Below are 26,683 nucleotides of genomic sequence, written 5' to 3' on the forward strand. Positions count from 1 at the left end.
GAAAACAACGAGCCTTTATTTATACACACGGACTCCGCCCTCTCCTCAGCACACACAGCCACCAGGCGAAGTCTTGGAGACACAACCAAACCTTGTTGGACACAAGATTCGCCTCGCCAGTCCCCCTGTCCCCCAAGTGCGGGTAGGTATGCAGGGTTAAGTGGTGCCTCACGGCTCAACTGCCCGGCCCTCGGCATACACCACCCAGCTCTTAGTAGCTGCCGGCAGGTGTTGGGCCAGAGTAGCTGCAAAGGAGTGCGGATCGCTGTTTCTGGGGGTTGCCCGGTTCCTAGGGGTCCCCATGGGCGTCTGGTAACAAAGTGTCCCTGCTGGGCACCTCCTTCTGTGTGGCTCCCGCTTGACCATGCACTTCAACAGCACCGATTCAGCCACTGGCATATACCCATGGCAGCCACGTGAGCACACTCCCTCAACCATGTTCCCCAGATTTCCTGGCTTGGTCCCCTGCTGCCTTTGTTTCTAAGCTCTGTTTCCAATTCAGGGCGCTGGCGGTAGCTCACCCCAGGCCCCAAATGCAAGATGTGACTCAGTGCGTGAATGCATAACCTTTGAGGGGCTGTCACAGGAACATGTGCTGGGGCAGCTAGAGGCTAGCATACCCTGGCAGGTACCACTGTGCAGTCAGAGCTGCCCAGTGGTCCCTATTTTCATGGTATGTGGCACACACTGATGGCAGGAGAGTCCCCAGGGCCCATGGTCTGGCCAAGGTCACTCCTTCCTGCCGTGGTTCTCCCCATCTTTGGGAAATCTGTCTGCCTGGCATGGAAATACCTCCAGACCTCATCTGAAGGCCTCAGCTACAAGAGGGCTGCTACTTAGGAAACCCTTGTGCAGGTGGACCCCTAGGAATCCAGACCCACCACCCCAGGAGTCTGGCTTAAGTGCTGAGCATTGTTCAGGGTAGACCAGAAGCCTGGTGAGGCCTTTCCTTCTTCCAGGGGTGCTGCAGGGAGGCAGGCTTGTTGGGGAGCCCTGGGAGGACTTCTAGGGGGTGAGGGGCCTTCTCCCCAGCAGCAGCAGCTACAGCAGGGACCAGCCACCACCTGGGCCTGGCCACCCTCCTCCTGGCTGTGACACTGTTTCAGGTGGCCGCACAGGTGGCAAGTGAGGGCTGAGTAGACGATGCCATTGGCCAGGTCATCCTTGAAGGGTTCTGTGGCCTGCTCTGGAGACGGCGGCGGCGACTTGTGCCCCTCCCCAGCTGGCTGCAAACACAGGTGCTCCGGGGAGCTACTGGGGAGCTGTGAGGGCTGAGGGCTGCCGGGCGACCCCACGTCCAGTCCAAAGGTGAGCATGGGCAAAGAGTGCGGGGCTGGTTCCCCAGAGGCGCTGGGAAGGAGTTCCTGGAAGGGCCTATAACCGCCCTCCCCACTGTTGGCCCCAGGCGCTGATGTCTCTGTGCAGACAGACCCATTAGCCAGCAAGCTCGCGAAGGCCTTGTACCCAGCCTCTGCAGAAGGGCCAGCTGGCTTCTCTGCTGTGGTTGGCACAAATGCCCTGTAGCCACTGGTGGGAACAGGGGCTGGGGCCGCCCCGTGCTGCAGGAGGCATTGGCGGAGAACCTGCTCCCAGCTTCCTGAAGCTTGCTCAGGTTGTAGCGTGCTGGCCAGCTTGGCAGGTTGGGAACTGCCAGGACTCTTGGAGTCCACTTCCTCCAGGCCGTGGGCCAGCAGTGTGGGGTCAGGAGAAGGCTCGGCAGGACTTGGGGACTGGGCCTGAAAGCCACGGTATGCAGGGTTATCTGCTACAACCACCACGCCAGCCGGGCTCCAGGCTGGAGAAGTCGCTTCGCCTGGCTCAGACGCCTCTGTGGTGAGCTCTGAGCTTAGGAACTGGGCCTGGGGCTTCTGCACAGTCCCACCTGACGACTCCACCAGGCTCGGCTGGATGCAATGGCCATCCTGGTCCCCCAGCAAGTCCAAAAAGAGGCTCTCTGTGAGCCGGGCCACGATGTCCTCCCTGCCTTCCAGGAAACCCCGGCTGCCCGTGGGCGAGTTGCAGCAGAAGCTGCCTGCTTTGTCCTCCTCCACGGTCTCCTCCTCGCTGGGCACCTGGGCCTCCACCAGCTGCACGCACTGCACCACGCTGATATTCTCCGGCCACAGGACTATCTTGCTGGCGATGCCAGGGCACCATGCGGCCTTGCTGGGGCCCTGACGAAGCCCGTTTCGGGCTCCTTTGGATGCCTCTTCATCCCTCTTCACGCTGTGCTCCAGGAGACACGGTAGGAGTTTGCTCAGACACGTTTTCCAGCGGCTGTAATCACAAAAGGGTGTCAGGTCAGGGCCCAATGTTGAGGATTAACGAGCTCCTATGCACCCTTCAAAGCCTGACTTCAAATTGCCCTGGATGGGTAGCTTGTGACCTGACTTATTAGCCCACTGACCTCTAAAATGAACCTGGTCTCTTGGGAGAGGAAAAGCCTGTGTCAGGAAGGATGGGGCTGACGTGGGGATGCTATGGGAAGGCAGGGGTTAAAGCTAAGCACTATGGCCCCTGGGAGGGGTGTGGGCACACTCGGAGGAGGGCAGAATATTTTAACAACTGGAATGGCCTCCCCAAGCTGGGTACTCTCAAACATGGGTTCTGCCTGTACCTGACCCTGCTGGTGAAACTCAAAGAGTCTGGCTCAAGAGCCAGCCTGCCCAGCTTCCTGCTGCCCACAAAAGCCAGGCAGCCATGGAGGCAGGCATGCGGTCCATTCTGTCACCTTCTGGGTACACACAGGTTACCATGCCTCCCCTTCCCCGCCCACCCCGACCCTGGCAAGCCCAGACACTCACGGACACTTGGCTGGGTCCTGGCCTGGGGCCCTCTTCTCCCACGGTGACACCTGAAATATAAGAGGAGGCACACGGTGAGAGGGAGCAGGTGGGCCCCCGGTGCCAACGGGCAGCAGCACCCAGGAAGCACCAGGCTGGAAAAGGGTGTCAAACTGTGATGTCACACAGCCAGAGGTCCCTGCAGGCCACCCAGGCCCCTTGAACTTCAACAGCCTAGTAATGAACGAAGACTATGATCATCTTAACAGGGACTATGGCTGATGGGGAGAAAAACAGCACAAGAGGACATAGTGACCCTGGCCAGCCCAGGCCCCTCCTTACGCCTCACTGCGGAGCCCAGCCCAGAGTGCCCACTGTGTTGGGGTTGGCCCTGTGGTGCGGTGGGTTAACCCGCTAGTGTGGCAATGCCAACACCCTCTAATCAGCGAGCAATGGTTCAAGTCCCAGCTGCTTTCCTTCCGAATCCATGCTAACGTACCTGGGAAAGTAGGGAAGAATGGCCAAGACCGTGCATCCACACGGGAGACTTGGCTGGAGTTCCTGCATTCGATCTGGCCCAGCCCTGGCCTGTGGCCATCTGGGGAGTGAACCACCAGCAGATGGATGAGCTCGCTCTCTCTCTTGCTCTCTCTCTCTCTCCATTAACTCTGCAGCATCTTTGTGCAGTCCACGCCCCAGGTGATGGCAGGGGGAGGATTCAAGGCTAGCAGGTGTGGGAGGTGTGTGTGGGCGGGCGGGGGGTACAGTAGAGGAAGGTCCCCGGAGAACCGAGCAGGCTTCCCTCCGCACAGGGCCTGTGTCTCTTCCCCTGGAACCTTGGCATGGCTCGGACAGGCCCACCCCAGCTTGGAGGGGTGACGACAGAACTCAGGGTTTCAAGATTTCCAGCTCCCTTGCTCGTGACTGGTTTGGGGGAGGAGGTAGGGTCTGGTCCAGACCCGCAGGAACCGCAGAGAAATTGGGCATCATCTGGGTCTCCCATGTGAATGGCAGGAAACCAAGTCCTTGAGCCCAAAGTGCTGCCTCCCAGGGTGAGTATCCACAGGAAACCAGAGCCGGGTCTCAACCCAGGCTTTAAAAGGGATCAGACTTCTTGGGATCAGTGCAGTAGCCTAGTAGCTAAAGTCCTCGCCTTGCATGCACTGGAATCCCATATGGCCACCAGTTCATATCCCAGCTGCTCTACTTCCCATCTAGCTCCCTGCTTGTGGCCTGGGAAAGCAGTCCAGGACCACAGCAGTAGGAACCCTGCACCTGCATGGGAGACCAGGAAGAAGCTCCTGGCTTCGGATTGGCTTATCTCTGGCCATTATGGCTGCTTTTGAAGTAAACCAGTGGATAGAAGATCTTTCTCTTCTCTCTGTATATCTGCCTTTCCAATAAAAATAAATACCTAAAAAATTTTTTTGGTTAAAAAAGCAGCTTCCTGGGATATGTTCTATGGGTGACCCAGGGCATTTTCTCTCCCCTCCAGGGGAGGACAGAACCCTGGAGAGTCACTCCCCACCAGGGGACCTGGCCCTGGCAGACAGCAGCTCTTCAAGGCCAGAAGAGGGAAGGGGAGAGACAGCTCTGGGTTCCTGGGACCACACGAAGCTACTAAGCCTGCCTCCTCTGAAGCCATCCAAAATATTTCTCCACCATGCCAACCCCTCCAGGCTCCCGAGATGTCCAGACACAGGCAGCTCCCCCAACCCAACACCCCTTCTTACCTGGGGCTCCTGGATGAAGATGGCTACAAGGGGACTGTGCGCGGGGTTGGGGATCTGATCCCACCACTCCTTCTTAATCCTGTAGGACAACAGGAGAAGGGCTTGGAGGGGGACGTCAACTCCACAGGCAGGCATCCTTCCTCCCCAAACTGTCCCAGTCTCGTCTCCCACACCTGCTTCTTCGCCATTGGCTGGCAGAACACCGAAGTCCCACCCTGATCCGGCAGCAAGATGTCTATCACTTAAGCCCATTCTACAGATGAGGCCCAATCAGGTAGGGGGACAGTGGAGACTGTGGCAGAGCTAGGGTCACACTGTAGCAGTCAGGGGTCACCTCTATTCTCCCCTGAACCCCACTAGGAATGAGACCCCACAGCGAGACTTCACCTCCATCACAATCCTGGGCACAGGCTGAGGGACATCTAAGGAATAGACCCTCCTCCTGGGTGAGCTTGGAGCCATGGGGCCCTGGCAGGGAGGGAGGGACAAGCTGCCAATCCCTGCCCCTCAGCAGGTGTTCACTCAGTGCTTGCAACACAGTGTGCCCAAGACCCTTGCCCTGGCAGCTGAACTAAGCAAGGGGCCGCGAGGAACAGGTACAGAAGCGATTATGCGACCTCATTCATTCATTCATTCATTCATTCATGGTGATGAGCAGAAAAAGGGGTGTGCAGAGGAACGGGGCAGGTGCCTAGGGACATCTTGTGGGTGATGGCTTCCAAGCAGGGCTGGAGGGTGGCGGTGCAGGAGGGAGTGCTGGGATGGGCTGGGAATGGGGCTGTCCGGGGAGCAGGGCTCTGAGACCAACACAGCCAGGAGGTGGGAGCACCAGGAGACACTGAGTCAGGAGCGAGTGAGGACCAGCCCAGGGCCACCTGGGTCACTGACGATCAAGCCTAGGGCAGGCACCTGCCTTGTGTCAATCCCTTGTCTAGCTGGACCCATCTCAGAGAGAGGAAGACTGAGGCCAGAGACACTGTGACTCTGTAACTTCTCTTCCACCATGAGGCAGCCCTCCCACAACCATCCCTTGGGGCCTGGGCTCTGTGGCCACTGTCTGATGTCCCCACTGCTGCTTCCAACCGGCAAAGCCCTGTCAGTTACCAGCTACCAGCACCAAGACCAGGTTCAAAGCCAGATGCCTTGTCTACCTGCACAACCGTCTCAAATTCCTCCGGCTCCATGTCTGAGTGCCTACACAGAACCAGAGGCCCCCTGAGGTGATAAGGAGATGTAGCCCAGGGGTCACCTGCAACCCTGCATTCCCCACAACCCTGGGGACCTGTCTGATGGAGCATCTTCCATCTCCATCCTGGGATGCAGGTCTCTGCGGTGCCTGTCCTGGTTTCAGCACCGAACAGCTGCTCAGGAGACCATGAGGAGCCAGGGCAGAGCAGTCATTCCTTGTCCCCCTCCATCCCATGCCTCCCGCACACACACAGAGGGACGGGTTGGGTGGTATCTCGTGCTGAGCCCCGGACTCACTTGATGGCGCTGAAATAGCAGGCCAGGCAGACGAACAGGATGACCACACAGGATACACTGACGCCCAGCCGGAGGCGCTGCTCCAAGGGCTGCGTGTACTCTGCAGGTGGGAAGGGAAGCCCAGAGCTGCAGACCCCGCCCTCAACCCTCCTCCTGCTCCCAGACCCTTCCTGGCCTGGTAGCCCTGCCCAACTCACCTCCTCACCCCCACTCCACCCCAACCTGCCGCACTGCCCCAGCCTGAACTTGCAGCTCTTCTGCTGGAAACACAGAGGACCAGTGTGTTGACCACTCGAGTTCAAAGCCCGACTCTATACATCTCATGCTGGATAGCCCTGGGGAATGTCCTGGGAAGCTTCTAGAAAGATTTCTGCCTCCTGGTAAAGGAGGTGCCCAGGGTGTAACCCCCATCGTAGCACCATTTCTTTGCCTTTCTCTCCATGCAGTGGTTCATGAAGATCAAATGTCACCAAGACAGGGAAGGTAGATCTCTGTCCTCTCTCTCTCTGGGAGTATATGTATATGATTCTGCCTTTCAAATAAATACACACATCAAAAAAGAATATTCTCCTGAGATGGTGCTCTGTAGCATTTGCCAGACTGCCAAGGGGACCCAGGGCACAGAAATGGTTAAGGATTTTGGTCCTGCAGCATAAAAAGATGAAGCATGACAACCCCTCCAAAGTCACTCAGCAGCCCACAGCATTCACACCGGACCGTTCCCTGAGCAGGAAGGAGGGTTCAGCCATGCAACAGATGGGCCCACCTGCCCCTGCGGGGCCGGCTAACACACCACGCCCCTCGCTAAGGCTGCTCCTCCCGCCGAGAAACAAACAACCCCAAGGCCTCTGGCCACGCGACGACGGGAGCCCAGGGCAGACACTGAGTACTCACGGTTCTGCCAGCGGACGCTAGGGCTCCAGTCACTCCAGCTGCTGTTGTAGCTCTCAGCCCAGGCCCTCACCTGCGCTGTGTAAAAGACCCCATTCTTGAGGGTGCTGGCAGCCAGGCGCAGGCTGGGATCTCGGTAGGTTATGTTGTAGATTTTGACCTGGTAAAGGAGAGCGAGCTGTGATGGGGGTGGGGTGAGGGAGGGCATGTCCCTTTTCTACCCTGGCTGCTGGCCTTAACGGACCTTCTGAGAGCCGCCCCCCCACCTCCAAGTAGGGATATTCTGTCCTTCCTCCACATGAGGTCACACTGTCTGAACACGGCCCCTGTTTCTGCCTCCTGCTATGTGATCTTACAGAAGTGACATGACTTTTCTGGATCTCCACATCGGGTCTCCTGCCACATGAGCAGAGCACCTGCCTCGCCTCCCAACAGAGTGGCTGTGAGGTTGGGTGCCCAGAACAGGGTCGGCCCAGAGAAGCACCGGGTGCTCTTCCAGCAGCCCCAATGGAGCCAACACATCCCTCAGGGGCTCCCAGGTAACTCCATGGTCAAGACTAAAGTTCCAGGCCTCGTCCCCTGGAGCCTTAGCCCAGGAACCACTGTTCAGAGAATGAGATGCAAATGAGCCCAGACTGCCTGCTGCCTTCTGTGTTCTAAGATACATCCTGGTCTCCATCTTGATCCTGCCCTTGTACCACCCAGAGGATGGGCAGGACCTGGACTTGTTTCCAGCAGGAGTGGGCGAGGAGGTGGCAGATCACACCATGCACAGGTGTGATGGCCTAGGACAGTCATGTCCAGCTGGGTCACTTGTCCCAAGCCCACGTCTCTAAAATGGAGGGGCCTCTGCAGGATTTGCCCAGTCACTCGTGCAGTGCCCAGCTGCCATGGGCACCTGAGAAACGGTGACCACAGCATCCGCAGCCCTCGTCCGACTGGAAGCCTCTCTGTCTATGTGCTCACTGCACATGTCCCAGCATATCATTCCATGAACCTCCAAAACTCTTCCTTCTCTGCCTGGCCTGTCCTCCCCCTCTTCATGTCCTGTCTAAAAACCCCTAAGCAACCCTCAATCCCCAAATCAAAATGCCCTCTCCATTATCTGGGCTACACCCAGGGGAATAAACAGCTCCATCCCCCAAATCCCACACTCTCTTTTAATACCCAATTTGAGCCACAGCCAGGTCACTTGCCCAACATCTACCCCTCCTCCAATCAGGACAGGTAAACAAATCCATAATGGCAATGTTCATGCTCATTGGTCTAAAATGATCACAGCAATCCCATTCTCTGGCCTGTGATTGGTTAGAGGGAAACACACAGCCAGCTCCCACACTGACTGTTTTAAGGTTCAGCCAGGCGCTTGGAAGGGCAGCTTTAGGGGTGGGAGTCTTCGTCGCTCCTGACCCACCAGCAGGAAAAACCAATGGCGACTTTCTCCTTTAAACCTGGCATCCTATGGCCTGGCAGAGCCTGGGTCCTTGTGGGCATTTAGGAAGTAGATCCGTGACCCCTCTGTCTCTTCCTCTCTGTCACTCTTGCCTTCTAAATGCAAGTTTAAAACAAAAGAAACAAATTCTTGGGCCTGGCTTGATGGTTCAACTGGCTCATCCTCTGCCTGGCACGTGCCAACATCCCGTAGGAGTTCCAGTTCATGTCCCAGCAGCTCCACTTCCCATCCAGCTCCCTGCTTGTGGCCTGGGAAAGCAGTGGAGGACAGGCCACAGTCCTGGGACCCTGCACCCACATGTACCCACATGCGAAACCTAGAAGAAGCTCCTGGCTCCTGGCTTTGGATTGGCTCAGCTCTGGCCTTTGCAGCCATTTAGGGAGTGAACTAGCAGATGGAATATCTTTCTGCCTCTTTTTGTAAACTTGCCTTTCCAATAAAAATTTGCGAAAAGAAAAAAAAAAAAAAGAAAAAGAAACTAATTTCCCGCTACCGCTGCTGGAAAAACAAGCAGCCCTGGAGGACCTGCCACAAGTGTCCTCAGAAGTGAATGGAATTGGGACTGTGGGTGGCCTTGACCTGTGGCTGAACCTGTGTTTTCCAGGGAAGTTCTAAGCCACAGCCTCTAATCTGTCCAAAGAGGTCCGTCCAGCCTTCTTCCTGCGTGGGTCAACCTTGAGCAACCCAGTAAGGGACTGCTTTGCTTTGGGCCTCAGATTCCCGGAACCGGACACTGACACATGCCTGCAGTCTCACCTGCTCCCCACACAGCACTGTCCCCCTCCCAAACTGGGAACACTGACAAGGCCCAGAGGGCTCCCCTCCTCTGAGCAGAACAGGCGGCAGCTTCTGCTGTCGGTCCCACCCCTACCCAGCAAGCCACTTACATCGGCAGGTTCCTCTTCACTAGAGACCTTGACCATGTAGGACAGCGCGTCAAACAGGTAGCTCCCTGCTGGGTATGGGTTGCTCCAGTTCAGCAGCCACATGTCCAACTCAGTGTTCACCGTGAGGTTGCCGGGGGTCCTGGGTTTCACTGCGGAGTGGAAGAGATGACTGCATGAGGGGTGATGCACGGGGTGGGGGCATGCTCCAGCCTCAGCCTCGCCTGTGCAGCATGGCCACAGAGCCCTGCAGGGGGCCCCGTGGACATTAAGAAACCTGAGATGGGAACCCAATGATGAGGATGATAAAATTCCCCCAATTCCACACAACTGGGGTTCAGCATTAAAGCCGCTATTTGAGACAATGGTATCTCACACCAGAACACTGGTTCGAATCCCAGCTGCTCCACTTCCTATCCAGCTCCCTGCTTGTGGCCTGGGAAAACAGTCAAGGACAGCTCAAAACCTTGGGACCCTGCACCCACGTGGGAGACCTGGAGGAAGTTCCAGGCTCCTAGCTTTGGATTGACATAGCTCCAGCCGTTGTGGCCACTTGGGGAGTGAATCATTGGACAGCAGATTTTCCTCTCTGTCTCTCCTCCTCTACATATATCTGACTTTGCAATAAAAAGAAATAAATCTTTTTTAAAAATACAGCACTGTTGCTGGAGGACTAAACTGCTGTAATAATATATAGGGGTGGGGGATGGTGGAGGCAGAAGATAGGAGGAGGAAAGGGAAAAATCTGTATCTATCTGCATCATAGAAAATAATGGAAACAATTCTAAAAATAGACAATGACAAAAATGTCACTTAAAAGAAGATTTATTTATTTTTATTGCAAAGGCAGATTTATAGAGAGCAGAGACAGAAAGATTTTCTGTCCACTGATTCACTCCCCAAGTGGCCGCAATGGCCAGAGCTAAACTGATCCAAAGCCAGGAGCCAGGAACCTCCTCCAGGTCAAACACATGGGTGCAGGGTCCCAAGGCTTTTGGCCGTCCTCTACTGTTTTCCTAGGCCACAGGCAGGGAGCTGGATGGGAGCTAGAGCTGCCAGGATACGAACTGGCACTTATATGGGATGCTGGTGCGTGCAAGGTGAGGACCTTTGCCACGAGGTTATCGCACTAAGCCCAGTTTCTTCCTTCCCTCCTTCCTTCCTTTCTTTTTTTAAAGCACAGAATTCTACATAGCACTTCAGTGTCTCCAGCTTCCTGTCTACAGTGGTACAAAAGGCTGAGCCACATCACAATGCAACCTTCGGACTTCGGCCACAGTTGCACGCCACACTCCCATTTGCCAAGTTCCTGCTTCTGGATTTTGACCCACCTGCTTTAAAACTTCATTCTCTTTCTAAGCAACCATATCCATGAGATCACATGTAAGAGTACACTTCAACATGTCAGTGGGAAAAAGGATTAAAAACAACTGAGTTGACTTGCATGCACAAAAAAATGTGCAAATCCATGCATACACAGAGGTGTCTGAAAACTCACGGAAACCACATATTACAAGAAAATCAGAGAAGGAGTCCAAATTTTGTTTTGCAACAAAAGAATGTCTCTTATAAACATCTATTTGTTTAAAAGGGAGAGAGATCGCTTGATTCCATCTGCTGGTTCACGCCCCAAAAGTCCATAACAGCCAGGGCGAGGCCAGGCTAAAACTCCGCGTGCTGGGAAGACCTTGGTCCCTGGGAGGGGCGGTCTTTGGATGTTGCTTCCACTGCACAGTAGCATTAAGACATGAGACAGGAGCCAGAAGTTATTCCAGCATCACACGGGGTTGACAATGGCTTTTGGAAGCTGAGGTTCAGAGAGGCTGTGTGACTTTCAGTGAGGACACAGCCAGATGTGAAGAGAGACTTTTATTCCTCACCATGCTGCAGCAAGCTCATGGGGGGATTCCTGCAGGAACTCTGGGTCCCAGCAGGGCGTCCACCTGCCACAGTCAAGGCCACTGAAAGAGGCAATGGAAAGTGGAAGGAGCATCTCCCATTGACAGCCAGTGTGTCTACTACTAAGGACAACCCTTCTCGATACGCCTTCCTGGACACTGAACTCACGGGCTTTAAACAGCTGTGCCGAGGTGGAAGGTGGGGCTCCCGTTTTGAGGATGGGAAAATGGAGAAGGCTGGCTCCCTCCAGCACTCAGACCCCGCCCCCGGCCCCACCCACTCACCGTGAAACTTGGGCTGGAAGAAGTCTGTCCACAGCAGCTGTGGTCCTGCCCACAGGTCCAGCTTGTAAGTGTCCCCTCCAACAATGTACTCCACGTACATGGCACACACGCATACAGTGTCTTTGCTGTTCTTGGGGATACACGTGTAGTTTCTGTGGATACTGATGTTGAGTCAGACTTGGTCACAGGCAGCCTGCCCCAACTCCTCCAGGACACTGCCACGCCCCACCTCCCCCAAAGAGCCAGCCACCTGCTCTTCCAGCTGCCCAATCACCCCTGCTCACCTCTGACCCCTCCCAGCAAACTGCATCTGGCACCTGCACCAGGCATAGCGCCCAGAGCAGACCATCTCCTGGGAGCAACCCCATTGGGCACAGCCTCCCCGGCCCCTGACACCAGCACAGGCTTACTCAGGGACCACAAAGTCCAGCAGGTAGGACAGGTGGAGCTCAGCGCTGCAGTTGATGGGACGGTCCATCTCCCACGAGCAGGTGGAGACACTTAAGTAGTCGGAGACGCAGGTGGGTTTGTGCAGGACCCGGATACTCCCTGGGGAGACAAGGGAGTGCTCTCTCTGAGTCGTCAGGAACCATAAGCAAGAGGACAAGCAGGGCAAAAGGGACAGGTCGGAAAGCTACCGTGGAGGTACCACGGGGACCAGTGCACACCATGCTCCATGGCACTGGGGCCAGGACCAGGACTCCCTGAGATCAAGGGAAGGAGCCAGATGCACCTGCTCTTTAACTCACTACCTGCCCTGGGACGGATCCTGGCGAGCACCTGCCCCAGTGCAGGTGTGAGGTGGGAAGGTGCTGTTCTCCCGGACTCCCTGCCTCGCCCTAGCTCTAGGCCACGCAGCAACTGCTCCCTTGGGAGTGTGTCTGGTCCGTGCCCAGCACCAGGCCCCATCTGAGCCGATGAAACTGCCGTCCAATCAACCCCAAGCAAACAAACCCCGATTGCCACCTGCTCCCCTAAACACCTGTTCCTCCCAGAAGGGCGGCCCGCACCCGGGATGAGACGGCCACGCTGCTGTCCCATGCGGTCTCCTTCCGCCGCCTGCTGACGCCCAGCAGCAGGGCTATGGAGCTAATTTGTTGGACAAGGGCTTGAACTTTCACCTTCAACTCCAACTTCCGTTCGCCCCGACCCCTCGCCTGACGACGCAATCTCCACGGATCTATGTTTTGGTTCCGGGACATACCGCAGGCCCCTCAGACCGGAAGGACTGACAGGGAGTGACTTACCAGAGCCTGCGGCCCACACCAGGATCAGGCAGCTCACAGGGAGCAGGAGCCAAGAGCAAAGGCGCCCCATCGGGAGAGGGGGAGGGACCTGTGGAGACAGAGCGAGAGCAGGTCAGCGCACACCTGGACCCCTGTCATCTTCCTCAGGAGGCAGCCCACTTCTGCCCCTGCCTGCAAGAAGCCCTCCGTGTTGGCTGAGCCAGGATCACACATCTCAAGAGCTACTTCTTTGGGTGGTCTTCCTTTGGAGAACCAGGCCCCTTCACGCCCTCATCCAGAGGTCAACCTCCTACTTCTGGACCATCTGTGAACCCCAAGTGAGCAAGCTGCCCTCCGGTGCCTCTTCGGTCTCCTTATCTGTGAATGGGATCCCAAATGGCCTCCATCTCTTCCGAGTAACACGAGCAGAGCCCTGAACTGGTGACCAGAACACAGTTGCCTGCCTCAATACACCCAGACTTCTGGAACCAACAAACAAACAAACAAACAAAAAAACACCTTGGGCTGCATGAGGAAGAGAGAGCTGCCTGTGGGCGCAAACTGGTGAGTCCCACGTGCCAGCAGATGTGGTGGGTGGGTGGGGGACTGCGCTCCGCTTCCCAGATGGGGCCTCTCCAAGCACTTGTGCCCAACCTGCTTCCCAGCCCTCATTCCAGTTCCTTTCTTTTTTAAAATTTAAAAAGATTTCCTTATGGTTTATTTGAAAGGCAGAGTACAGAGAGAGAGAGACAGCCAGGACTCAAATGGAAAGTGGAGTGGCCGGGACTTGAACTGGCACCCATTAGGGATTGCAAGCGGTAGCATAACCCATTGCACCAGGACACATGCCCCTGGGTGCTGCATTTTGGCAGCACAGGGGACAAAGATGCATTTGAGCAAAGGAATCAGCTATGGGGGCCACACGTGTGGCCGAGCTGATGATTTCCAGTCACTGTCCAGGGCGTGCAGGGGCCGGAAAGCATCTCAGAAGTCCCCTGCCTCAGTTCAGTGGGATGCTGCCAATACCCCCATCTCCGATATGTTGTCACTTATCCTCAGCTTGCTCTCTTTGCCTAATGAGGCACCCACTCCCAGGTGACAGCTGCTGGAAAGAGCACCCCATGCTCAGCCAAGCTTTTATTTATTTTTATTGGAAAGGCAGATCAGATTTACCAAGAGCAGGAGAGACAGAAAGGTCTTTCATCTACTGGTTCACTCCCCAAATGATTTCAATGGCCGGAGTTGAACCGATACAAAGTCAGGAGCCAGGAGCTACTTCTGGGTCTCCCACGTGGGTGCAGGGTCCCAAGGCTTTGGGTCATCCTTGACTGCTTTCCCAAGCCACAACAAGCAAAGAGCTGGAAGGGAAGTGGAGCTGCAAGGACACACACTGGCACCCATATGGGATCCTGGCACCCATATGAGGATCTTAGCCATTGACCTATCACGCTGAACCCTCAAATTGTATATATATATATATATATATATATATATATAAAATCTCTTTAAGAAGGCCCCTCATCTAGGCAAAGGGTTAACTCAGAATGAAACCCAGGCCTCTGTGTGATAACAGCGAATCCCAAAAAGGGAATCACTTGAAGTGCACACACCATGAACCCATGTCACATTCCTGAGACTGTGAACAGTGTGACAGAAAACAGACATGGCGCTGCCCGAGGCTGAGGGCGGGCGGGGGTGGGCAGGCCGGACCTCGGATGCAGCCATAAAAGGGCACAGGAGGGCTCCCTGTGGTGACGAGGCCGTGTGGGTCTCTTGTCTGCGAGGTAGATGTCCAGAACCCCCCATGGGATCCAACTGTGTAGACTGAATACATATGCTCCCATGCAATCAGGGAGCCCAGAGACCATCCTGGCAATACCCAGGTCAGGATGGGTAAGCTAACGACCGCCAGTGCGGGATCTGAAGGGTGCAGAGACAGTACCTTACAACTGCACACGCATTTGCAACAATCTGAAAATAAAAAGCTTAAAAAAAATGAAGAATAAAATCCAAGATCCCTGATGATCCAGCCCCACAATCCTCAGACGTCCCCTCCTCAGGTCCTCTCTCTTTGTCCCCCACACAACAGGATATCCTCTCTCGCTCCCTTCTCCCTTCAAGCCTTCCACCCTCCTTGGAGCCCTTGGCTTATCAAAGCACCTGTGGCCCAGAAGTTACCACCATCTCAAATCGTATTAGTGAAGTTACACGCATGAATATTCATTTCATTTTGAGATGCAGGTGGCCAAGTTAACAAAATTCGACTGGAGAAAAAAAAATCAACATTCCTAGATCAAAGATCTTAAAAATAAATGGAACATGGACAAAAAAAAAAAAAAAAAAAAAACTAGGAAAAGGCAGAAAGCCACATCACAAAGGGTTAGTGGCCTTAATAGATAAAGAGATCTTTCAGATCACTAAGACCAACAGCCCTGAGGGAAAGACAGGCGAAGGGCATCCGTGGCTCGCAGAAGTGGCCCACAGTAGGCTGCCAGCTTACAAAGAGAAGGCCATAATTGATAACTTGTCATTTGCAGTAGGTGTTCAGCTGTGCAGGTATGTGAACGGCTGGTCTCCTCTGAGAGCATCCAATGCCCAAGAGGACCGAGGTGTTTTTGCTTTTTAAGGTTTAATTATTTTTTTCCTTTGAAAGGCAGATGTTACAGAGAGGAGGAGGGACAGAGAGAGACAGATCCTCCATTCACTGGTTCATTCCCCAAATGGTCACCATGGCTGGAGGTGGCAGCCTACGGTGGGGGAGGTAAGTGGTGAGCCCTGGACCTGCAGGTACCCACAGCTTACCCAGCCCAGCCAGGTGCAGGAGCCTCCCACACTTCTTGCCTCCTGACTCAGAACCTGTCTTGAAAGGGGGGATACAGGGGTTGGGGGGAGACTGGCTCTGCAGCCAGGAAGCAGCCATCCCTCCTGCCACCATGCAACAGGTGCCTCCAAAGCAGCCCTGAGAGTCCCTGCCCTGAAGCCACCCTAGAGCTTGCTCTGGTGTCTAGGACATCTGGGCCCGGCTGGCAGGGGCCCAGGGACACGCTGGCTACTCCCAGGGCAGCAGCAGGCCAGCCAGGGTTTACAGCATTGACTGCTGCGTCTGCAGCTCCTCCCCAGATGACAATGTCCCCAAATAACCTGGGTCCTGCCTGCCTGCTCCAGCCCGGCCCAGCAGGAGTGACAGAGTGCCCAGCCTGCCTTGGGTACCTGCTGTCTGCTCCCAGCTCTCACCCTCTGGCACTTCCCCAGCACCTGCTAAGCGCCAGCCTCTACACTACTCACTCACTCATTTATCCACCAACCGTCCATCCAGCCACTCACCATCCATTTATTCATTCCTTTCTTTCACAAACTGTGTGAGTGAGACTGGGAGCCACCAGAGATTTCCAAGCAAAGTGATACTATGAGGCTTTTAAGAGGTCTCCCCCCGGGGGAGTGGGAGGGGCAGTGTTGTGGGTCAGCTACCTAAGCTGCCAGCTGGGGACTCCTGCATCTCATATCATAGTGCTGGCATCGAGTCCCAGTTCCTTGGCCTCTGGCCCAGCTCCAGTAAAATGTCTGGAGAGGCAGCAGCAATGGCTCAAGTGCTTGGGTGTCTGCTATTCACGTTGGAGGAGAGCCAACCTGGGCTCCTGGTTTCCATCTGACCTGGCCCTGGCTGCCCTGGCTGCTGCAAGCATTTGGCAAGTGACCAAGATCTTCCAGTGATGGAAGATTCTCTCCCTCTTTCTTGTTCTCTCTGCCTTTCAGATAAACAAACCCTTAAAAAAAAAAAAGACTCTGGCTGTGGGTGGGAGATGAAAGGTCATGGGTCAAGGGCAGAGACCGGGCCAGTGAAGAGGCTGCTGTTCTGGCTCCATGCCAGCTACAGAGGCTTGCCCCAGTGGTGTAGGGAGGAGGATGGTAAAAGGGACTGGCTGGAATCTGGCTCCGGGTTGAAGGAGCAGGATTCCCCAACAGCATGGCTGGTAGGTGCTGGGGCGGAGGGCTAAGGGGTGCAGGAGGCACAGAGCATTCAGCCTGAGCTCTGTGTGGATGGGGGAGGGGCCAGTGTGAGAAGGCCTTCTGGGGCTCAGGGGTTCAGCATCAGACACAAGCACAGGCAGGTGAGGGAAAGCTCTGGCACCTGCGCTCAGATCACCTGCCCTGCCTCCAGGGACCACCCCGCCTCCCCGCTCCTCCCCCACCCCCCGGGTTGCCAGGGGCACTCCCGCTCTCTGCTGCCTGACCTGCCACGTACCAAAAGGTGCCACCCCACCACCTGGGTTAGGCATGCCCTTTCCCACAAGGCCAGAGGCTGTTTCAAAGCTCTGCAGAGAGCCTGGCACACACCAGGGGCTTCCAGAAACGTCTGCTCGTTGTCCAAAGGGTCCCCTGCCACGTCCCGGCCTTCCAGTGTCCACGTTTCACCACCAAGTCAACATGCATCAGTTCTGGCGTGGAGTGTCCCTGAAGGCCAGCTGGGAGGCAGGGATCCTGTGGGGATGATTCGAGGCCCTAGACGCAGGGACGCCACCTGACACCAACACACTGATTCCATCTGCTTATATTAGCAACGACTATCACAGTTCCCAGGGACCTGAGGCTGGCAGATGTCTTCCCTACCAGCTGTGCCCAGGTTGCCTGCCCCCCCAGCAGGCCACAGCACAATAGGCCACTCAGCCCATGGATCCCATCCACCCCCAACTTCAGCCTCCATCCCTGACTCTCCAGACCCAGCGTAGCATTAGACCCCACCCCCACTCCCGTAGTTATTCAACCCTGACCCCAACCCTGAGAAACACAGCAGCTGCTGTGAATCCCATACCCCTTCCCAACCCCACACATGGTAGAAATGGTGCATAGGAGGGCCTAGGGGCTAAAATCCTCACCTTGCACTTGCTGGGATTCCATTTGGGCTCTGGTTCATATCCCAGCAGCCCCGCTTCCCATTTGGATTCCTGCTTGTGCCCTGGGAAGGCAATAAAGGATAACCCAAAGCCTTGGGACCCTGAACCTACGTGGGAGACTTGGAAGGGGCTCCTGGCTCCTGGCTTCAGAATGGCTCAGCTTTAGCCGTTGTGGTCACTGGGGAGTAAATAAATCTTGGAAAAAAAATAATAATAAAAGAACTGGAGTTTGAACCCATGCCTCCTGGCTGTAGGTCCTTGGCACAGAGTAGGCAACCAGGAACTCAATCTGGGTGTGCCTCTCCCACTTGCAGGCAGATGTGGTGCAACATGCCCCCTGCAAAGAGGAGGAGGCTGAGGCCTCCCTGGGGTGGGGCGGGGAGCTCAGAGAGCTTTGGGGAGGAGCCAGTCCTGCTCCCCACAGTAGACTTGCCTCAACAATGCCTGGGACTTTGCCCCCTTGGCAGGGCCAGCGGGGGCACAGATCAGAGGTTGGCTATTCCCTTGCCTGTCTGCAGACGGCTGTGCTGAGAGGAGGCTCTCGGTCAAGTTCTTCCATTGGTCATACTCTGTGTTGTTCCTAGCACGGGTGCGGGTTCCAGGCACCTTCAGTCAGGGTTGTGTCCTTGCTGTGGGGGGTGATGGCAAGGGACAAGAGGGCACATCCTGGGGGGGGAGTGGTCATGCCTTGCTCTTGTCTTTTTGTTTAATAAGAGGCAGAGAGACAGAGACAGGCAGTAAACAGAGATCTCCCGCCTGCTGGCTCACTACCCAAACACCAGCAACAGCCAGGGCTGGGCCAGGCTGAAGCCAGGAGCCAGGAACCCAATCTGGACCTTGCATGTGGCACTTAGCTCTCTCTCTCTCTGTTTTTCAAGTAAATCCAATAAATGTATATAAACTCGGTGACAGCTACACACTTAGGGACACTGACAAAGCCTTTTCCTAACCCCATCTTTCTACAAATTTTCACAAAATTCCCAAAAGGGGCAGGTGTTACAGGGCTAAGGGATGCTTACATCCCATTTTAGAACGTGGGTGCAGGTCCCAGCTGCTCCACTTTCCATTCAGCTCCTTGCTAACGCACCTGGGAGCAACAGATGATGTGGTTGGTTCCTTGAGTCCCTGCCGCCCACGTGGGAGACGCCGGGTAGAGCTACTGGTTTTAACCTGCTCCAGGCCTCGTCTTTATGGGTATTTGGGGAGAGAACTGGCAGATCCTTCTCTGTCTCTCTCTCTCTTTCCCTCTCTCTCCTTCTCTCTGTGTCACTTCGTCTTTCTAATAAATGCATCTCTTATAAAGAAAAAAAAAAACCAGAAAATAGATTAATATCAGTAGTAAGTTTGATCTAGCGGAATCTCATAGATTTTCCCATCCAGCAGAAAACATATCTTCTTTTCAAACACACAAGGGACATTCAGAAATACTGACCAGAAAGTGCAGCCAAGGCCATCTCAACACATTCTCTTTCGTAGAAACTACACACAATGACTCTAAAGACCCAATATAGGAGCCAACAACGGAAAACTTCAAAAAAATTCCACCCGCCTCAAAAAACATTGAAAAGCACCTAATACTCTGAAGTAACCCTTAAAAATGGAAGTGGAAAGAGAAATAAGATGTAATCTGGGCAGAGAAGGGCAGTGAGGCCAGACTCCTGGGGTGAAGCCAAAGCTGTATTGAGAAGAAAAATGATAACCATTTAGCCTTGAGTGGATCGGGCAACAAGACAGACACACACTAGCCTCCAACAGGCAATCTCAGGATGGAGGGAACTTTGACTGACAGCAGCTCATGCAATGAGACAGGTGGGAGACTTAACTGGCAAAGCCTCATGCCAGCTCTGGCAGCATATGGCCATGATAAGGTATGACCACAGACTGCATTATCAGAGGTATCAGCTCCTGGGTCAGGAAGGTCTTCTCTGACGGGACAAGCAAGCAGGCTGTGACCTTTCTGGCTGCCTGACTCATGGTGGTAGAGTATTGGTCAGGGCCAGATCACCATGCGAGTGGAGTAGGGGGTCCCCCAGGAAGCTGGATTCCAACTCCTGGTCTACAAAGGCCATTGAGGCCCAGGTTGGAGGCACTGCATCACCGCTCTTCCTGGAGAAGTTTCATTTCCTCTTTCGAAAACCTCAGGCCTCCCACGAGATTTGCAAAAATGGTTCTCAGGGCCTCTGTTCCCTGGTTGTCCAGTGGACACTTGGGTTCCTTCAAACTGAATCCCCCAGGCCGAGAAGCTCGGAACCACAGTCCGTGGCACGGGCTTCTGGGTTTGGATCAGGAATCTGCTGCTTCCTTGCAGGGTCAGAGTGGGAGCCTCAGCCACCCCCTTGGGGAAATGGTTGAACAACCATTCACCTCTGCTTGCCCATGCCTCGCACAGGGCCTGCCTCACAGCCCCGCTGTGCCCCTTCACTCGGCAACTCCCGCACCACCCACCATGCTGGGGAGCTACTGCTCCTTTGAAATCTGATCTGCAGACGAATCAGATCCTGTGCAACGTGGGGTTTGTAGGAAGCAACCATGGCCAGACCACACTTATGGGGGGCGGGCACAGGCATGGCAGGTACACAATCAACAGGGTAACCATGTACAACTCGAGAGCAGGTGTTGAGCCTAGGACCCACACTGGGTGCATCTGGTTCCACACTGGTTCCACATCTGCCTCTGGCTCCTGCCTGCAGTTCCCTGTCCAGGTGCACCCTGGAGGCAGCAGGTGACAGCTTAGATGACTAGGTTCCTATTCCCACCTGGGAGATCTGGACTACATTCCTGGCTCCCAGTTTCAGCCCCAGCCCAACCTTGGGGGAGAGAGCCAAGGAATGAGAATAGTTCCTACATTCCATTGGTGTATTCATTGTTTCTATGTATCTAAGTACGTATCTGTCCATCACCTGTTTTGTCGGTGGGAGGTGGGAGGTGGGAGGGTCCTCAGCACTTCAGGCAGTATTCACTGTGATTAAACACAGTGGTGACGGCCTGGCGTGGTCGCCATTAGTGGCCAAGTCCTCACCTCGAACATGCCAGGATCCCATATGGACACGGTTCGTGTCCCAGCGGCCCGGCCTCCTATCCAGCTCCATAATTGTGACCTAGGAAAGCAGTGGAGGACGGCCCAAAGCCTCAGGACCCTGCACCCGCGTGGGAGACCTGGAAGAAGCTCCTGGCTTTGAATCAGCTCAGTTCTGGCCTTTGCCGCTATTTGGAGAATGAATCAGGAGACAGAAGATCTTCCTCTCTGTCTCTCCTCTCTATAAATCTGCCTTTCCAATAAAGATAAATAAATCTTAAATAAAAACAAAACACACACACAGTGGCGAACAGCCTGAGGACTCTACACCTTTCAGGTGCCCTGCCTTGCTGTGGGACCCCTGGCTGGTTACTGAACCTTTCTGTGCCTTCGTCATAGCATCTACAGAGCCTGAATGGCAGTGGCTAGAACTCACCGCATTATGATGAAAGTTCAGGGAGATCATGCAGGTGTCTGGCACCTGCAAATTACCCTGACCTCCATTCCATGCAACCACACCCGTTCTCAGGTGCACCAAGCCTGTTCCTACCTCAGGGTCCCCGCAGGTAAGCTTCCCATCTGGAGCCCTCCTCCTCTGCATACCCTGCTCACCTGCCTTCAGGTTTGGGCCCAGCAGCAGCAAGCGACCCCTCTCCCCGTGTCAGCACCTTGTTCCTGGGTCTCCCGTGTCCCCCATCCCCAGAGCGTTCGCCGAGTGTGTGCATAGACGCATAGACCTCAGCTGTCACTCCACACCTAGGAGCCCTGGTGACTTTCAGAACTTTCAAGCTTTGAGCAAAAGGAAGGGGAATGCATTCTGCAGGCTGCAGGCTCTGGCCCCTCCTCTCCTGGAACTGGGTTCCTGTAGACCCTGGCACGCCCCAGCTCCTCAGCCCTGCCGACTGCTTGCTTCCTCTCTCCTCAGAAGCAGGCAGCCCGGCCCCTGCCAGGAGGTCACACGGAGCTCCTGGCCTGGCCTTAGCACACAGCCAGGTTTCCGGAAGCACCCAGCCTGGCCTTGGCACACAGCCCACACAGGTTCCTGAAGCAGCCCACGTGGGGTGAGGTGACTCCAGTTCCTCCCCTGCCCCCCCCCCCGGACCCCAAGAGAGAGTGAGTCAGTCAGGCCTCAAACAGAACCCGCAGAGCCATCACCGTTTCTTGGAAAGGCAAGAGCAGGCGCGTTTATACAGCACCAGCATGTAGGCCGACCGGAAGGCCAGAAGTGGGGTCCTGCCTGCTCCTTGGCCTTCTCCCTTCCCTGGGCCTGGGTGTCTCTCGGAGTTCACCTCCTCCAGGGGGGCCTAATCACCCTCCCTGGCTCACCCTCCCCTTCTGAGGAATGGAAGTTGCAGGTACACTGTCTGATGAAAGCTCGCTCTCTCTCTCTCCTCTCTCTCCTCTCTCTCTCTCCTTCCCTCGGGAGTGGTTAGATCTTAAACACTAACTAAACATACTTTGTTCTCAAATTCTGCTTAACATGAACCCATGGCTGTGACTAATGAGACCTCCGCTGAACTCAACAGATAAAGAACTGAAACTTCAGAATTCCAGGCAGGGACAGGAGTCCAGTCGTCACACCTCAAAGAGGTCCCCAGATCACGCCCCCCAATGCCAAGTTCAAATGCATCTCCTACCTCCCACCCCCAATTCCAAACCCACCTTGAAGCTGTGCTTGCCCTTCAGCCAGGCCATATTCTTGCTAAATTTCCCCCACTCCCTTCTCGGCTTCTGAAAAGCCTTCCTGTTGGTAAGCCAGGTGCCCCACAGGCACCTCCAATGTTACAGTCCCCTCTCTATCAATGTGCCTGGGAAGGCACCAGAAGATAAGATCCAAGTCCTGACGTGCCTTCCACCCTTGTGTGAGACCCAGATGGAGTTCCAGGCTTATTGTAGTCCTTGGAGGACTCAACCAGTAGATATAGGATCTCTCTCTCTCTCTCTCTGTCATTGTGCCTTTCAAATAAATATAGATATTTTCTTTAAAGTGCACAAAAATTCCTCCGCTGACTCCAGAAGCAGGGAAGGTACCCTGAGACCCAAAGGCATGTTCCCCACTCACGCCTCCCTACCCACTCCGTGAGATGGCCAGCTTCCAGCACAAGCCCACTTCTCCCGCCTTGAATCTTGTCCCTGGCAAATTGGAAGCTTGGACCTAGTTCTCTGTTGTCAAGATGTGCTTCAGATTCGGAGATGATTCGGGTTGCAGCAAGGCCATCACCCCACTTGCCCCCTCCTTGACCCGGAGTCAGAGGAGGTCTGGTACAGCACCCCGAGATGGGGCAGCTCACATCTCCACAGCAAGTACGGGAAACCAGAGGCCACAGATCCTTGCGCACTCGCTCACACACCAGCTTGCTAGCTCCTGGCTCAGCACCTTTAGCTTCTATTAGGAGAAAGCTCAGGATTTGGAGCCTGCAGGGGAGCTGTCCTGTCAGACAGAACCAAATGACCAGGAGAGCAGGTGTCCTCCTGTGGAGTGACCAGCACCCGGAGAATGAGGGGGGACCACTGCAGGTTCTGCCCAGGCAGCACTAGACCCTGAGCCCCCCGCTGGACTTCCTGATGGGACTGCGGATGTGAGCACTTGGTGTGGGCCTTCCAGGCGCTAAGCATCTTACTGAAAACAGGTGCTAAGACAGGTGCTGGGCATCGTAATTCCCGTGCCACCAAGGACACTTGTATCCCACGTCACTGGAGAGCCAGGGTTTGAGTCCCGGCTCCGCTCCCTGTTCCTGCTTTCCACGAGTGTACCACACTTGGAGGTAGCAGGTGGTGAGGGTTCCAGTGTTTGGATGGCACTCCGGCTTCCCGGCTCCGACCTGGCTCACCCTGGCTACTGCAGGCATCTGAGGAGGGAGGGTGAACTCTGTGTTGTGTGTCTCTTAACTTTATGACTTTTTAAATAAACTAAACATCTTAGACTCGACATCACTAACCATCAGCACGCGAGCCCGATTTTACAAATACTAAGAAAACTGCACTCCTGCCTTCCGAAGGAGGTCCAGAGGCTCCACCTTCCAGGCAGCCGGCCACGCCAGGCCCACATCCCAGCAGGCTGGTCTCATCAGCTGACACCTGCTGCACATGGGAAGCTGGCTCAGGGCCCAGCCCCTTCCCCACCACAACCTGCCTGAAGATTTGTCCACTGCCCTGGTGGGTGGGAACCAGCGGTCACCCCCTGCAAAGTTCCCAGCGCGCCTCCCTCTTCCTCCAGGTGCAGCTCCTCCTCAGAGTGCAAACACCAGTGCCAGGGGCAGGCCAGCCAAAGGGTCATATGCCACCCACCCACCCTGTCCTACTGCGGGCCTCGGCTGGCTGGAAAGCTCCCCCCACCCAGCCGCTGAAGCTCAGATTGCCCATCAGACTCCAGGATTTTAATAGACATTGGGGTTCCTAAAGGCCATTAGGGGAGGAGCTGCAGGAAGGGAGGGTCCTCATCTTGCACTGGGCTGGGGAGGGGCAAGGGTGGGGTTCAGGTAGGGATGGATCTGGCCTGGGGACATTCCCTGGGCCCCAGCTGGCCTGCCCCCTACCCTCCAGTCCCATCTAGCTCCTAGCAATCCAGATTTCATTAAAAAAAAAAATCGGAGTCCCAGGTTTTACTGAATCTGCACCTAAGGGAAAAGGCCTGGGAATCTGTATTGTAAGCAAACAACCCCATCACCACCACCTATCTATTCTGGGGGTCCTTGGGCTGGGGGTCCTTTGACATTCATAGCTGGAAAGCCGCCGGCCCTGGCCTCAGAACACCCCCACCCACTCTTGCTCTGTGAATTGTCAAGGCGGCGTCTTCTCCTCCCCCCCCCCCCCGCCCCTCCCCGCCGCGACTCTTCTGGGAAACAGCCTGATTTGACACGGAATCGGAACAACCACGTCGGGACACAGCTAGCCGCGGCAACACTGGGAGACGAAGGTCGAAGGTCAAACGGGTCTGGCTCCTGACGGTACACTTCCCAGGGCCTCCCCACCTGCTCACAGCCCTCCATCCCCACCGCGTCGTGGGCGCAGGGCAGGGAGCGGCTGCCCAGACACGGTGGCTGCCCGGTCCTCCAAGCTCGCCTTCCACAGCGCCCACGATGTCCCCAATCAAGTCCCTGGCAGGCGGTCCCTTGCTGGGGAGGCTCAGAGACAACGTCAAGTTCAGCGTCAAGTCCTCCCCCCCCCCCCGCAACACACACACACTCCAATCCCTACACAAATACACAACACTCTTCGGGTCCTGCGCCATGCTGCCCGCCTCGGCAAAACAGCCAGAGCCTGAAACTGGCCTCGAGCTCGTGGGTGTTTCCCGCACGCGATCGCCCTGGGGGCCCCCCGCCGGAGTGGTCGAGCATTTCACGGGGTGATCTCTCTCCCCGAGCTGGGACTCGCACGTTCACCCCAGGGTCTTACCTGAGCGTTCCAGTCCCATTCGCCGACCGGGCGCCCGGGCGGGAAGTAGGGGAGCTCTGGGTTGCCCGGAGCTGGCTCGCCCGGCTTGGGGCTTTCCTGGGCGCGGGACGCCGCCCTCCCCTGCTTCCTGCGCTCCGCCCCGGCGCCCCACGGATTTACATGCACCGCCCAGGCCCAGGACTCCGGGCTCCGCCTCCGCCACGGGTGCCCTGGGTCAGCCCTCCAGTCCCGGCCCCTGGCTGCGGTCCAAGCAGCAGCACCTTCCCTAAGGAAACGCCCACCAGCCCCCAAAGCCAGTCGGGACCCCACCTGTACCTCTGTCCCCTGCACCTGCGGAGGGGACAGGAGCTGCGTGGAGTGACGGGAACAGAGATCTCGGGCAGCAGTGACTCCAAACCTCCTTCCCCGCAGCCCAGCTTCTTCTAAGAGCTTGATGTTTGTTCCTTGTTTCAATAAATGTTTATTGAGCGGGCCAGGAGAATTTAGATAGTAAAATCACCCCTGTGACGCAGCAGCAGCAGCTAATGCAATCCGCCCCAGCCCTGGGCCAAGGCACTGCACGAGGTGGATCCCTTTTTATCCTCTAACTCCCCAGGAGAAATGTGATTCTGTGACCTACCCATTTTGCAAAAGAGGAGTTGGAGGCACGCCGAAAGTTGCTCAGAATTAGCGCAGCAATAAGTAAGCCGTGGAGCCAGGATTCAATTCCAGATTCCCTACCCACTCCTGAACATCATGACAGTGTGGTCCAGGGGCCTGGGTCAGGCACTACGGTGAAATTGTTGTTTGCGACACCAGCCCCCCCACAACTCAGAGAGCCTGAGTGTGAACCCCTAGCCCCTTCTTCTGATTCTAGCTTCTTGATAATGCTTACCCTGGGAGGCAGGCAGTGATGGCTCAAGGTCCTTGGGTCCCTGTCACCCACAGAAGGTGGGACAGGCGGAGGAGTCAGGGGAGGGAGACCTGGATTGGGACCAAGCAGAGCATTTGCAGCCATTTGGGGGAGTGAACCAGAGATGAGAAGATTTTTCTATCTGCCCTTCCAGGAAATGTAGGAGAGGTAGGGAGAAAATCCACAATGGAACAGAATGGCAGAAAACAAACAAAAAACAAGAGGCTCAAAGAAGATAGTAAAACTGGCTAATCCTCCACCTGCAAGAGCCAGCATCCCATATGGGTACAGGTTCATGTCCCAGCTGCCCCACTTCCCTTACAGCTTCCTGCTTGTGTCCTGGGAAAGCAGTAGATGGTGATCCAAAGCCTTGAGACTCTGCACCCTTGTAGGAGACCCAGAGGAAATTTCTGGCTCCTGGCTTCTAATCAGCTCAGCCCTGGCCATTGCAGCCATCCAGGGAATATACCAGCAGATAGAAGACCTTTCTCTATCTGTCCTTCTCTCTATAAATCTGCCTTTTCAATAAAATAAATGTAAAAAAAAAATTGAAATAGAGGGGCTTGCTAGTGTGGTCATGGATCAAGGTCACTCCTTTTTGAGTAGGTGACATGTAAGATGAGACCCTGGGAGGAGGGGGATCTCCCCAGAGCAGCAATGCAAAGGCCCTGGGGTAGGGGGTAGCTTCGACTGTCAGAGGAATCTTCTGGAAGGCCTGGGGAGGGTGGAGCACTGTGGCAGCGGGGAAATGGAGGAGGTGAGGTGTGAGATGAGCAGCCTGAGCAGGACTGGGAGCCCAGAGGGTATGCCCACCCCATCCTGTCCTCAAGCTTCTCCCAGTCTGAGGGTG

The 26,683-nt window shown here is 55.5% G+C and overlaps 1 protein-coding gene across 2 annotated transcripts; it reads right to left on the reverse strand.

Annotated features, from left to right (window-relative positions):
- On the reverse strand, nucleotides 1-25,020 carry IL4R (interleukin 4 receptor). 2 transcript variants are annotated; one of them, XM_040973172.1, is made up of 10 exons: nucleotides 24,942-25,020; nucleotides 12,660-12,747; nucleotides 11,823-11,961; nucleotides 11,413-11,564; nucleotides 9,233-9,381; nucleotides 6,896-7,052; nucleotides 6,002-6,101; nucleotides 4,517-4,595; nucleotides 2,805-2,854; nucleotides 1-2,277 (listed from the first exon to the last, which is right to left on the reverse strand). In XM_040973172.1, the coding sequence occupies exons 2-10, from the start codon at nucleotides 12,727-12,729 to the stop codon at nucleotides 864-866; spliced, it is 2,310 nt and encodes a 769-aa protein (XP_040829106.1). In that variant the 5' UTR covers nucleotides 12,730-12,747; nucleotides 24,942-25,020; the 3' UTR covers nucleotides 1-863. The 2 variants fall into 2 exon arrangements, with proteins under 2 accessions (XP_040829106.1, XP_040829105.1); XM_040973171.1 differs by having other exon boundaries at nucleotides 11,413-11,573.
- Nucleotides 25,021-26,683: the final 1,663 nt, after the last annotated feature.

Source organism: Ochotona curzoniae, unplaced genomic scaffold (genome assembly GCF_017591425.1).
Source record: "Ochotona curzoniae isolate NIBS_2020 unplaced genomic scaffold, NIBS_Ocur_1.0 contig_2321, whole genome shotgun sequence".
NCBI classification, from domain to species: Eukaryota; Metazoa; Chordata; class Mammalia; order Lagomorpha; family Ochotonidae; genus Ochotona; species Ochotona curzoniae.